This window comes from Motacilla alba, chromosome 1A (assembly GCF_015832195.1).
Source record: "Motacilla alba alba isolate MOTALB_02 chromosome 1A, Motacilla_alba_V1.0_pri, whole genome shotgun sequence".
NCBI classification, from domain to species: domain Eukaryota; kingdom Metazoa; phylum Chordata; class Aves; order Passeriformes; family Motacillidae; genus Motacilla; species Motacilla alba.
The window spans coordinates 22103565-22117368 of NC_052031.1; the positions used below are offsets into that span (position 1 = coordinate 22103565).

A 13804-nucleotide genomic window follows, 5' to 3' on the forward strand; every position below is an offset into this window, starting at 1 on the left:
CATAAAATAGTCAGAGTGCACATCCTGGAGAGGTGAACGCTGGCAGAGTGGTGCCCGTGGTAACCTTGTACAAGATGGCACCTGTGAGCAGATGTTGCCCATCTCCTCTGGTGCTAAACCGGTGTGGTGTGATGCAGTATTCCTGCTGACTTTGCAGGGACTGCCCATGTGGAAGGACTTCCTGTAGGCTGTGGCCTTGTGCAGGGCAGCAATCCAACAAGCTGTGTAGGAGTTGTATATGGCAGGAAACTCACACAACTGGCTTTGGAGTGCAGAAAGACTGAGCATCTTCATAACCAGTTTAAAAGCTTAAGCACTCCAGATTTACATAGCTGGTTTTGGCTTTTGTATTTCAAAGGTTCAGATGTAATGGGATATTCTTTTTCTGTTGAAAAACTGCTTGTATTTTGCCCAGAATGTTTATTAAATGCTAGTGGTGTTCCCATATTCCAACCATTATTTTCCATTAGTAGCAAGGATGAAATAATTAAGTTCAATGATGTACTTGAGATTTTTTGAGGTCTTAATTATTCTTCAAAGGTTATTATGATATGTGCTCTGCTCAATGGCTAAATGAAGATACGAAGTACTCATCTGACTAATTTCTGTTTGCCATTCATTCTGTTTGCCAAGTGCTTTATTCAATTGCCTAATTTCTATAGATTTTGTGACCTATTACAACAAAAATGTTGAAAAATGTGCAAATCATGGTGTTACACAGCTAAGAGGAACACTTAATTTAAATTGAGTTTTCAGTAGTACCAACTCGTTGTGCTGCTTATGTCTACCTCAAAAGCACTATTTTGTAGTATTTAGTAGTCAACAATGTTTTTCTAGAAAATTTAAATTGTGGGGTTTTTTTCCTTATTCTCAAATTACTTCCTGTCACGCTAATTTTAATAAGTAATCTTCACTTTTGTTGTTATGTAATTATTTGCAAGTGTGTGATTTGACAAAAGGTCTACTTGGTTAAAGGCCACATTTGAATCAAAAGCTGTGTTTGTATTAACCTCTGAGAAACATGAGAGGACCGTGCCTAATTACTTAAAAAAATACTCAACAAAAATGGATTGTAGCTTGTTGATCTTCTTATTTCTTTGATAACTCAGAGTAATCTTCAAGAAATATGTGGGCTTGTTTCTCAGATTCTTGAAATTTGATCACAGTGCAAAATTGTCCTTTGGCACAAACCCAGAAATACGCATCTTTGCATGATGCACCTGGACATATGTGGCAGGTCTGGTAGAATCAGCTAATTAACAACACAGGCTTAAACAGGCACCTCATCTGGCAGTGTAGTTAGTTGCCTGATGGTGCTCAGCAGGATTTGGTAGTGCTTTTTATTTTTCTATCCTAATGGTCTGCTGCCCACCTAATTTTGCCTTATTGTCAGCCACTACTTACCGCAGCTTGAGGCCCTCCCAGGAGGCTAAATTATTATCAAAGGATTAGGGAGATGTAGCCTTGCAGCTCTGACATTTCTGATTACTTGTCTATGCCAGAACAGTAATTAGCTGTGACTAATTAAGAAAAATGTTCCTGCCATAGAAAACCATTTAAAAGAACCGAGAAGTAGAAAAGCAATTGAAAAGCTGAGCAGTGCTCAGATTTGCCGATGCTCTTTAGATTTTCACCAAAGTCTTAACTCATCTTTAATTACATCTCTTATTTTATAGGGGAAATAGAAAGCTCGTGATATGAAAACCACTCTATAGTTGTCTCATGATCTAACAGAATTTTTTGTTGTTTTGAAACAGTTGTTTCTTTTTTAGTAAAAGAATTTTAAAGAAAACTGTAGGCAGTGTCATTGAAAAAGTAAGTTATATTGACATGCTCAAATACAGGAAACTCTTCTGCAAGATGGAAGAAACATCTTGCAAACTTACTGTGTAAAGTCTTTTTAAAGTTCACTAAATTATTCCTGATGTTTTCAAATAGAATCACCTCATTTTTCAAGGTAGCAATCTCTATAAAAGAAAAAAAGTTCATTTGAAGTCTGAAAAATGTAACCTCTCTCTGTTTTCATATAGTATAGAAGTTTTCTTTGATTTTTTTTCTGGATTATGCTGAGAAAAAGAGTGCCCACTCTTGGAGGGTGCTGATTATGCTGCTATGACTGCAGCAAAGCTCAGTACTGTTGAAATCAGTACAACCACAACACACTTAAAAGTAAAGCATGTGCTTCAGAGTTTCCTGCTTCAGGATCAGAATATTCAGCACTTTGTAAGCTGTTTTATACTGAAGCTGATAGTGTTTTCTCTAGAGAAACACAATGATATAATATGACTGTATTTTATATGGCTTTCATATGATACACTTTCATGTCTTCATTCTTTATGCCATTCTTAATTCCTGAATTTACCTTTTGTTGTGTACCACACAACCCAAAAAATACAAAAATTATTTTCCCAAGACATTAAATATCCAATAGTCCAGTCCGCATTTAGTATTCATGGAATGGATGTCTGACACCTTTTTCACACCAATTCAATCATATTAAATTTTTCCAGCTGGGAAGTAAGAAACTATGAAATAGATATTCTGATATCTTGCTGAAAGTGCTCTCTGGGTATAAAAGGAAAATAGAAGATTATTTTTAGGGTACTAAAACTCATAGCCTGATATTCAGAATTCCTTATACTGCCCTACCCCCTAAGTTCCCTGACTTGTGTGAGAAGTTCCCTTTTTTGGAAAGGAAATAAAGAACAATGTATAAATTGCTCCTAAAAAGCAATTTTAAATGGATGTTACAAGTCACAACAGGTTCAGATGTAATGAGGAGAAAAAAAAATCCTAAACTTAATATTTTAAAACCCATCTGACTTTTTTTTTTTTCCCTGAGGGAAGTTTTTCAATCAAATAGAACCACAAGGAGTTTTTGATTGTTTCTTTGGGGAGGGTCTATAATACTGGGAGCTTCCAGTACAGTTTCCTCATAAGCATTTCTGGTATATACTGTTCATTCATTTATTAGCTTAGTTATATGGATCTATCCATCACTCACAATATCCATTCAATAGAAACAATAACAATTCTATCTGTTAAGAGAGACCTTCTTCCAGCATCCAGGCCCAATTTAGTCCTTTAACCTTTTTATCCTGCTTAGGCATAAAGCAGCAGCATCTCATTCCAGGCACTGCACTTTTTCTTCTTACCTAGATGGCTTGAAATGTGTCTAGCAACTTAATAGAATCAATTGAGCATGGACAACTATAAAAATATAAAATAGCACTGAAACTGTAGATGAGGCTGTCAGTAAGTGTTAACTGTGGCTGCAGCTTTCACATTCTACACAGTCAAGAGAAATCAATAAGGATTGTACCATTTGTATTGTCTTACCTAATGTTTGTTCACCATGAAGTGCCAGGCACAAGCACCATCTAGGAAATATTGATTTCTTGATGTACTGTAATTCACACACGCATAAACAGCAGGAAAACCTTGTGGCTTCTCAAACCTTACTTACAGGTTTGATGTTTATACTTGTATTTCATTTGGGTCAAGCTTAGTTGGAAAAGGAAAGTAAAACAAAACTCTTCATAAGTGTTCACAAATAGGCACACAGCCACATTGTTACCACATTACAAGGAAAATAGTGCCAGAAACCATAAGAATAATCTGGTTTTACTATAAAGAGTCAGGCACAACAGAAGGAGGTTGCTATGTTACAAATCAGAATAGATAAAGATGCTGCAGAGTGCTCTGACACAGATTTGTCAGTGGAAAGAGCTTTTTCACCTGTTCAGTCATGGGAAACCAAAGCTTTAGTGCTGATTTAAATGTGCAGAAGTGTTGAACTATATAGAGATGATTTTTTTAAAATAATTTTCATGTCTTTCAAGGTATATTTTCTTAATTTACATTGCATTGACTTTCTTTTGCATTATACTGCATTTAAAGAACAAGGAAAAAAGTAAAAATAATGCAGATAAAAATCAGCTCAAAAAACCACCCCAACGCAGCTGAAAAATTTCCATAGCTGAAAGAGTGTTCATGGACAACAAGGTCCAGGATGGAAAGGAGCAAACCAGGCACCTGCCCAGTCCAAGGACATTCCATCCAAAGAGAAAGGGGAGGAGAGAAGCAAGAGGGAGGTAGGAGGGTGGACCTCTGCTCCACATTAGGGCAGCCCGGTGTAGTGCCCAGTTGCTGTGGTGTAAGAGAGGAGTAGCTCAGCAGTGTGCATCTCCCTGCCAGCTTCACAGCTACATCCAGCTCCCTCACACAACACTGCAATAACATAAATGGATGAGTCAAGATTGCTGAGGTGGAAAGAAATGAGCTGCCTGTAAATATTCACTCGGAAGAACTCAGGAGGGTGTAAATACTGTAACAAAAATATGTACTTGACCTCACTCCACAGCGAGCAGGGAGTCTAAGTAGAAGATTCTAGGACAAAAAGTACTAAAGTGAGTGTAAAAGCTACAGCACAGATTCTGGCCCAGTTTCAGCCTATCTCACTTCTGGTACTGAGATGAAGAATATTCTTACTTTAAGGGAGAAATGCAGCTAACAGGAGGTTTCCTGTGGTCCTCTTGATGATATCTCACTCCAGGGAGTGAGAAGTCCCCAAGGAGTTCTGGAAGGGTGGGCTAAAGGAGAGATGGGTGTCTTGACTTCATACCTTACAGGCAGTGAACCCAGACCTTTAGCCTTACTGAGGGCCTCAAAGATGATACAAGGGCTGGAGCTCTCCTCCCGTGAAGACAGGCTGGGAGAGCTGGGGTTGTTTAGCCTGGAGAAGGGAATGCTCCAGGGAGACCTTATAGCAGCCTTCCAGTACAATTAGGATGCTTATAAAAAGGAGGGAGAGAGACTTTTTAAACGGGTATGTAGTGACCCAACAAGGGACGCTGGTCTTAAACTGAAAGAGTGTAGGTTTAGATTAGATGTTAGAAAGAAAGTAATTACTCAGAGGGTAGTGAGGCATTGGAGCAAGTTTCCCAGAGAGGTTGGAGATGCCTCATCCCTGAAAATGTTGAAGGTCTGGTTGGATGTGACCTTGAGCAGCTTGGTCTGGTGGGTGGCATCCCTGCCCATGGCAGGAGGATTGGAACTAAATTATCTTTAATGTCCCTTCCAACTCAAACCATTCTGTGATTCTGTAATGTTAGGCATTCACTTAGGAAGACTGCTTAGCATTCGTACAGCTAAATACATTTGTAGGGCTTTTGAAACTAGAGCCTGATAGCAAGAGGCAACTGTTATAATGAGTAACAACTTGGTCATTTTGCATTATGTTAATTTGTTTATTTTGAGGATCCAAGCTGGCTTTCATTTCAGGGTCACTCAAGTGATGTTCCCCGTTCTGTGCCTTGGAGGATGTTTGTGGATACACCCAAATTGCAACACAACACAGTGTAGCAAGACTGACAGTGTTTGCTCCACAGAGTTTAGCACCAGAATAACCTATGGAAGTTTTGTTCACAGATGCAGTGCATATCCAGAGTGGATCAGAGAAACTGTTTATACTGTTAGTCTCTCACAGTCATAAACATCATGCTAGTACCTACTGTTTAAAAGCAGAACAGTAACATTACATATGTCCAGATATGGAAGGAAGTTACGTGTGTCTAATTTTGCAAACTTCCAGTTTTTCAGCTTATCTGCCATATGTGAAGAAGCCAGAAAAAAAAAGGTCACAAACATTATACAGTAGCATAAATATTGTAAATTACTATATAACAACCAATATGAAATACAGGCGCATATGAGTACTGTATATTTTGCAATGAAAGTGTATATTTATTTGTGAATTGGCAGCAGTTCTATAGCAACTAGCCATCTTCTAATTAGAAGCCAAAAATATAAAAAACCTACTTTCCTTCTAAAAGATAAGCTTTTCATACATTAGATGTTCTTTGGTTTTTCAGAACTATATATCCTTTTTGATCAAGAATTTCAAAGATGCTTAATGTGCTTTTAAATGAGCCATGGTTTTTCTTTTCTTGTCATTATTGATTTCTGAAAATTAATTTTGTTTCCTTTTATCATCAAAATATCCCATCCAACAACTGTTCACTTCTTTGTTGTCAAAAGTCTTTCTGAACAAGATCTTTCCATCAAGGTTTGGGTCCCTTTTTCTGTTGCGCTTCTTTCCCTTCCCCTGATTGCTTTGGGAGTGGCAGTGGGAATCCTTCATTCAAATAGGCAGAAAAGAGACTGAAGTATTTGTTCTTAGGAAAAACAAAATGCTTTCTGAGCTTCCTGGGAGGTTGGAGTAATGGCACAAAAAAAAAAAAAATAGGAAAGGCATAAGAAAGCCAAAGGAAGCATCCCACAGGAGGAAAGAAAAACTTTCTTCCTTGGCCAAGTAGTGTGCAAGAAGCAAGTTCTTAAATCTATTAGAATCAGATTTAAAAAAAAAAAAAAAAAAAAATGGAGGTTGGAGAGTAGGGAGGGTAGGAAAAAATTAAAAGGGGGAGGGGGGGGAAGGGGCACGAGTACCCAAACAAAGTTTGCAATTTCAAATCACTAAACTTACGAAATCTTGTATCAGAATTTTGAGTGTTGAAGCAGACTGTGGTGTCTGATTCTTTTCTCACCTCTCCTTTCCTGATACCTATACCTGTAATTTAGGCTGTCAGCATTTTTGCACATTGCTAAGACAAAGTTCAAAACATGACTTAGCGTTCCAGGCCCAGAGGTGGAAGCAGAACACGGAAGGTGGATGAAAGCCTGAAATGTTTCCAGGATGGTTCCTGGATAAATGGTGCCAAGCATTAGGAGAGTAAGACACTGGTGAGGTGAAAGAAGAATGTGTCAGAGGCTCAGAACAAAGGAGGAGCTCACGAGGGAACACAGGAGCATTGCAGCAGAAATAAGTGACTCAGCAATGGGAGGACTTCTGGACAAGTCTTTGAATGAAAATGTAGGAAGGCGCTCTAGCGAAATGGGGAATAGAGGTGGAGTTCTTGCATTTGGCACAATATTGATTCAGTCATTAGCATTTTCCAGATCAAAGGCTTTTAAATGTCTCTTTTTTTTTTTCTTTTTGCATAGGGAAAAAGCTTCATTTGTTTGTCCTTCCTGCTAATCTTGTGGTTCCAACAAGGCCAACTGCACAGATTTTCCACTCATACTTAGTTTAATTTCTTTCAGTTTATCTTAAATAGAAGTTCCTAGGGGGAAAAAAAGATGCAAAAGCAATAAATGTCCTGGCATCATGATGACCCCCCATGACTTGGGAGGTGCTTTCAGAGTTACAAAGACTTCCCAGCTTTTGGAAGAGTGTATGAACTCATCATTGCTGAGGTAAAAATCCTCATTTAAGTGGATGATATATATCTAACTTGAAAAATCTGCCTAACTTGAAAATAAAGCTATAACTTCTAGACCTCTGAGTATTTTCAAAAACACTACATATGACATTGGTGTCCCTCATTATCTTTAGCATTCAACAAAGGCAACCAGTGTGACTATTCATATTTTGCAAAAAAGGGAAACAAATTGTGAAACTTAAATCAGGACCTTTTTTTCAGCTTTTGCTGTTTGCATTTTTAAGAAATAATTAATTTATATTTTAAAATGTCCTAAAAGTTCCATGGTCTACTTGTAGTGCTGTCATAAACTTGAAGCAATATAGTAGCATTGACCTTTAATAAAAACTAGGCATTTTAGCACTTAAATTTTAACATGCTCATTTTTTGTCTTATATTAGCTCATTATTATTTTCTCATTTTCTCATTTTAGCTTATGCTGCATTTAGTGTACAGTGTCTTTAGTGAGAAGTATACTTTCTGTTACTGTTTCTGGTAGGGCAAGTGAAGGTGAAGGAAGTAGAAACACCCTGTTGTTGTCTGAGCGACTGAATTCCTGATCAATAGTGCGATAAAGGCTTCTGCAGGAGCATAAAATGCAGTTCCTAGAAAAGCTGTTCCCCTGCCATACTCAGTGGAGAAAGCATTATGACAATGCCCATTTATCAAGAGCAGTCAAGGTATAGAAACTCAACAGGGTCTTGTGACTCAGGCGTTAGGGATACCAGCCCTTGAAGGACTAAGCCATTGTGTATTGCTATGTATTGAGCCTCCTTCCAGGTGGCAAACAGCTGCACCTTTTTATAAATCTTCAAAAATAAATTTGAAGTGCTTGCTTTCAGCCAATAAGTGTTATATTTAATTGAACCATTCTGTGAATGTTATAGCTCAGGCACCCAGAAAGGTGGTGAATATTTATTATATTTGTTTTGTATTTCCACCGGTCAGCAGAATAATGAAATTCCTTAACTACTTCTCTTTAACTTGCCTGAAGAAAGCACGGTATGTTGCTAAATCGCTTTTCACTAGCCCTGCCGAGAAACAACTTTAATCCTTGTTAGAAAATTGCAGAGTCTGGGCCTGACAAAGAGCTCATGCCTGGCGCATTGTGAGCGCTGGGAGCGGGGCGAGGGGAGCCCTTTACAGCTGCGTGCCTCCAGCCCGTCTGAGCTGCACTATTTAGGCCAGGAGGTTTGTCAATTCCTCCTGACAATGGAACGAGTTTTTCAGTGCCTGTAGCTGCGCCGAGCCCCGTTGGGGATCAATGCTGGCCATTCAAGCTGCACCCTCTTTCATTGCTTTGGTTTGTTAATTTAAGACTAAAGGTCTGCTGAGGGGGTTTAGGGTGTTTAAGAAAGCTGATGAACTGTTTAAGAAATCTGATGAACTGAGAGCGTTTATAGCCCTGGTGTGGCAACTATTGGCACTGAGGGAGCTGTGTCCTTGTTGACCCTCTTGTTATTAAAAATGCACAAGTGCTGCGCTTCTCAATATTTCAACACTCTTTCATTGTCAATACCACCTTCTGAGCCCTTCAGCTTGTTGCTTGCTCTAAAGATCTTCTTAGATTGGGTTTGAAAACTTCACCTTAAACACTAGATTAGACTGATGTTCTGTTTTCCGTGCTCCTGTTGATTTGTTGAACCTTCCCAGGGCTGGAAAGCAAGTAGCAGCTTGATGGGGAGACGGGCTGCTAATATGATTTACCAGTGTACAGTCATGCACAATAAGTGTGAATAAATACAAGGGTCTCACAGAGTCAACCCTAGCCTTTCCTTTTCTCTTATTTTTTACTTTGAAAGAGGTAGCTCAGGAAAATGAAGTGAGTAATGCATGCCCTTACAGGAGCTGGATGGGCTGTGAATAAGGAGAGAGGAGGAAATAGCGAGGCACACGTTTTTGTTAAAGTGGTTCGCTGCTGTTATCTGCTGATTTGGAAAAAATGTGTAATAAACACTTACTGCTTTACTCTTGCATGGACAACAGCAAAGAATGTGGCATTAGTACCAACTAATGAACATCTGCAAGAGATGCATTGTCCTTTCACTGCTATTGTTACTAGTGGGAAAGTTATTTTTTCTTAAATCTGGTTAAAAGCAATTGTTGTTGCTGATGTTTTAACTGAGTATTCTCAGGGCAACTATCCAGTCACTGAAGTTTTGGGGTTTGCAATAGGTTCCCATCAGTCACAAGAGATCCATCCCTGCCTCTCTAAGATGCTCATTGTCAAAATGTGTGGCCTTGGATTCTCCGAGAGGAATTTGCAGTGCTGTGCTTTTTAACAGACTCAAAAAGAAGTTATAGGGAAATCTTTATTTTCTTGTTATGGAGTCCAGCAGATTTAAGTTTATGTGGCTTCAGCCTATACTAAGTCCTCAAAACTAGTGGATACAAGATCAATCATTAACAAGAATCCTGCCCACAGGTACCTCTGGGAGAATTCTACAAATATCCTGGATGTGATTTTTATTAAAAATACTGTTAATTTTTTTTTCTAATAAAACAGTAGTCATATTTTTTCTGAACAAGGTATGTTGACAGAAGAGCAAGTATTGTAGTATTATTTCACAATCACCAAATTAAATATTTGTACTGAAAGTTCAATGCATCAAAGCTAGTCAGGACAACGTATTATATTGCTTTCATTCATAAAGTTGAGTAGAGAATTAATTTCCTCCAATGTTTTAGCTTTGTTTTCAGTGCATGTAAGAATATCACAGGTATGTAGAGTCGAAGTTTTACTGCATCCATCTTAAATAAGTTTCCTGGCTGGGCTTTAAAACAGTTTGCCAGAAAACTGGAAGAGTCTATTGTCAGTCAGTCAGAACAGTCTAATCTGTCACTGTTCAGTATTGTTGCATGGGAAAATCAGTCTCAGAATTTTCAGTCCTGTCTGTAGATTGCTTGTCTGAGCAAGTTTGAGCCCATTCTGCATTCTACTTGATACAAACAAAATACATAACAGATGCATTACTGCTAAGTATCAGTTTTCAAAAAGCTTCCCTACTAAAATAGTTCTCTTCACCAGGAATGTGTTTACAATTAAAAACAGTAGAGTCTGAGTGATAATATAATTTCTTGGCTTGTCTTACTGCATTTGGGTAGAATGTTTGATGTAGGAATTTCTATGTTTATTTAGATCAATAGAGTTCCCCAATTAATAAGCACAACTGCATTTAATTTTCTAGACATCTGTACACATACAACACCTGTCATATAATTTACCACTTAGCAACAAATCTGTCACATTAAAAATATTTTGCAGGTACTTACAAAGGAAATCAATACCAGCATGCATGTTAGGGATGAAATAATGTAAATAGGATAAGAATGTCATTCAGTGATCTAAAAACAGTATTTTATGAATATCTAATTAGTCCCACAATTAATGAATAAATCAAACTACTTTTATGAAATATGTAGCTGTCTGCCCTTTTTGTGGTGCATTTTTTCCCTTCTGTAAGATAGTAAATTAATAGGAGAAGCTCTAAAAAGTAAAAGTTATTTCTTTTCAGTGATTTATAATTAAAATATAATTTAACACATACAAAAAATAAACAGAAGAATTATTATATGAATATCTAATTTCAAACTTCTCTCAAAACTGATAGTTATAGTGTGATGAGACTTTTCCCTGTAAGGAAAATGTATTTGTAGTTATTTACTGTATGTATTTCAAGCTTTTTACAGAGAGCTACATTTTGATGGAAGAATTCTATTTCTTTCTTTTGTTACATCCAGTAGCAAGTAATTTGTCTTCATATTTTTAGTATATATTTTATTTTATTTGTTCATGTGGAGGTGGATAATGAGACATGTTAGATACTTCCTTTGAATTACTCTCACAAAATATACCACGCCTAACATGCTGCATTTTTAAATATGCACGATTTCCTCTCTTTGCATATCTCTGTATTTTGCAAAGAGACAGGAAATTATATTAGAAAATAATTTAAGCCTCTTTCCTTTGGGAAAAGAGACTAGAGCTATGACACAAACTCTTTTAATCTCTCACTGTTGAAATGAAAAAAAAATCCCTTCTTTTTTACAGTTTGACTAAATGACATCTGGTTGTGATTTTATGGGAGGGGGGGAAAAAGTTACAAATATATTTAGTAAAATCTCTTCTAATCCAGTTAATGTGGAAGAACTATTACAGTAGCTATTTGGAACTGAGCATTTTTTACAGTACAGCAGCAGAGGGCTTATTCTTAACCCATCCATTTGTGAAGTGTTGAGTGAAAACATGCCCATGCCTAAGAGATAAAAAGGAAATAAGGTAGGCTGTAAGTATAATTAGTAATTAATGTAAACCAAAACCTTAATATGGTTATTTTGAGAAGGGTGGAGTGGTGTTTTGATCATATTTAAAAACAGTTTCCAGGGATTTTTGATATTTTTTTAGATAATGATGAAGTGATTAAAAAGAGAAAAGAGAATAAAGAAAATAAAAAGACAGGTTTCTTATTATTTGGTACTGTTTTCCTGTCTGGATTGAAAAATCTAGTTATTGTAAATTCTCTCTCAAGATAGCCTACCTCTTTCTATCCTGGCTGCTTTAGCTGTCAATTCTCTCCTGTAATTGTATCTTTAATACCCATTCTCACTGACAGATAACAAAGTGCATAACACTATTTTGCTTGAATATGTTGTAACTGAAAGAAAAAAATGGCAGGTGCTAATTCATGTAAAGAATGGTTTAGGTCAAGTTATTTGATTTCCTACTGACCCATGCAATTCTCATAACTGGAAATTATATCATTGTTGACTTCAAGTGCTGATCTGTGATCATTTCAAAGTGTTTCATTACCTCTCATTACCAAATCTGTTAAATGAATACTGCAGGGTTATTTGGTGGTGTTTGTTGTTGTTTTTTTTATCCTTCTTTTCAGCAATGGTATAGCAACTCCATGAAAGTCATATGCATGTGGTTGGCTGACAGATTAGATGTTCAGCTTCACATCTACCAGCTGAAGACTCTCATCAAGATAGTGAAGGTAAATAAAATATGTTTGCATTAGACGGCATAGTAGAGAGAAAAGTAATAAAGTAGTAACATGGATGATCAACCCAAAACTTTTAAAATGTGTGGGTTTAGGTTGGGATTTTTTCCCCCACAGTTGAAGCAAATTCCAAGAGTAACATAACTTACTGAACCCCTTAATGTTAATTATATGTGCACTTGCATTTGTTATATACTCTAGATTTGGGGGACAATTAAGATAGTTCCAAGGGATTTTGCAGCTAGCTGTACAGCATTGCTGCATGAGTATTCTTACTAAATTACTATTTGTCTTGTTACCGATTTTTTTTGTTTTACCTGAATAATTTCACTAGTGTTCCTTCTCCATTTTCCCCCTTTTTCCTAAAAATAGGAACTATTTTCTTTTTTATGCACATGCAATTACTGCGCTTAATTGAAAACAGTATTCAATGTATTAAATAACATTTTCTAATCTTTCATACTCAGGGATAAGTATCAATAGAAATACCAATCCCTTCTCTTCTCTGTAAATGACAGTCCTCAGTCATTGACATTGGCCAATGTCAAAAGCTTCCAAGCAGAGCGTAACATGCCTTGAAATAGGCAATTATGGGTTAAGCTACCATAAAAGAAAGTTTGCTCCTACCTCCCTTTCAGATCTTAGTTGGTACCCTTAGGCAAGAGACAGAAAACCATTTCAGAATTTTTTCCTTTTAAGTCTGTCTTGTTTAACTTTGGACATACTTGTTATCTATACAAATGTGGAATAAGAAAAACCTGTTGTCAGTGGTGACCTTGATTTCTTAAATAATTTTCTCATTAAGTTCATGCGAGACTATAAAGTCAGAAGCCTTTTAATTCATGGTCACTGGAATTGCAGCTGCAGCTTTCAGGATCCACTAACAAAAATGAATGGAACATAGAGAAATGCAAGAAAACAGTTATAATAATGATGGCTCCCTGAAACACCCAAGCTTGGCTTTGATGGTTTTGCCCTTAACTGATTTCTCTGGGAGCAGGATTTGGCTCTTCACTTGACTGTGTGCCCAAACGGCAAAAGCAGTTTGCTGTTCCTTGTTAAAATGAATTACTCTTGTGAAAAGTTTAAAGCTATTCACAAATGAATCGCAGAATCATAAAATGGTTTGGGTTGGAAGGATCCTTAAATATTATCTAGTTCCAACCCCTCTGCCATGGGCAGGGACACCTCTCATAGAGCAGGCTGCTCAAAGCTCCACCCAGCCTGGCCTTGAAGACTTCCAGGGATGTGGCATCCACAACTTATCTGGGCAATCTGTTCCAGTGCCTCACCACCCTCACAGTGAAGACTTGTACAAATATCTAATCTAAACCTACTCTCAGTTTGAATCTATTCCCTCTCGTTCTGTCATTCCATGCCCTTGTAAAAAGTCCCTTTTCAAGGTAGCTATCATCCTCTGAGGAAGAAGGTAAGTGTTAGAGGATCTAAAACTTGTGCTCCATGAGATCTAAGAATGAGCAGACAATTTAGTACAAGAGAAATATCTTGTGCTACAATTTAGGACAAGAGAAATACCCCCAG

At 37.3% G+C, this 13804-nt stretch overlaps 1 protein-coding gene across 24 annotated transcripts in view; it reads left to right on the plus strand.

The window, feature by feature from the left end:
• CADPS2 (calcium dependent secretion activator 2) overlaps positions 1–13804 on the plus strand; it is a 287279-nt gene that overhangs the window by 270277 nt on the left and 3198 nt on the right. For all 24 annotated transcript variants that reach the window (XM_038155811.1, XM_038155825.1, XM_038155814.1 and 21 more), the window contains one exon: positions 12152–12256. In XM_038155811.1, coding sequence (XP_038011739.1) covers positions 12152–12256 — 105 coding nt within the window. The remainder of the gene's footprint in view (positions 1–12151; positions 12257–13804) is intronic.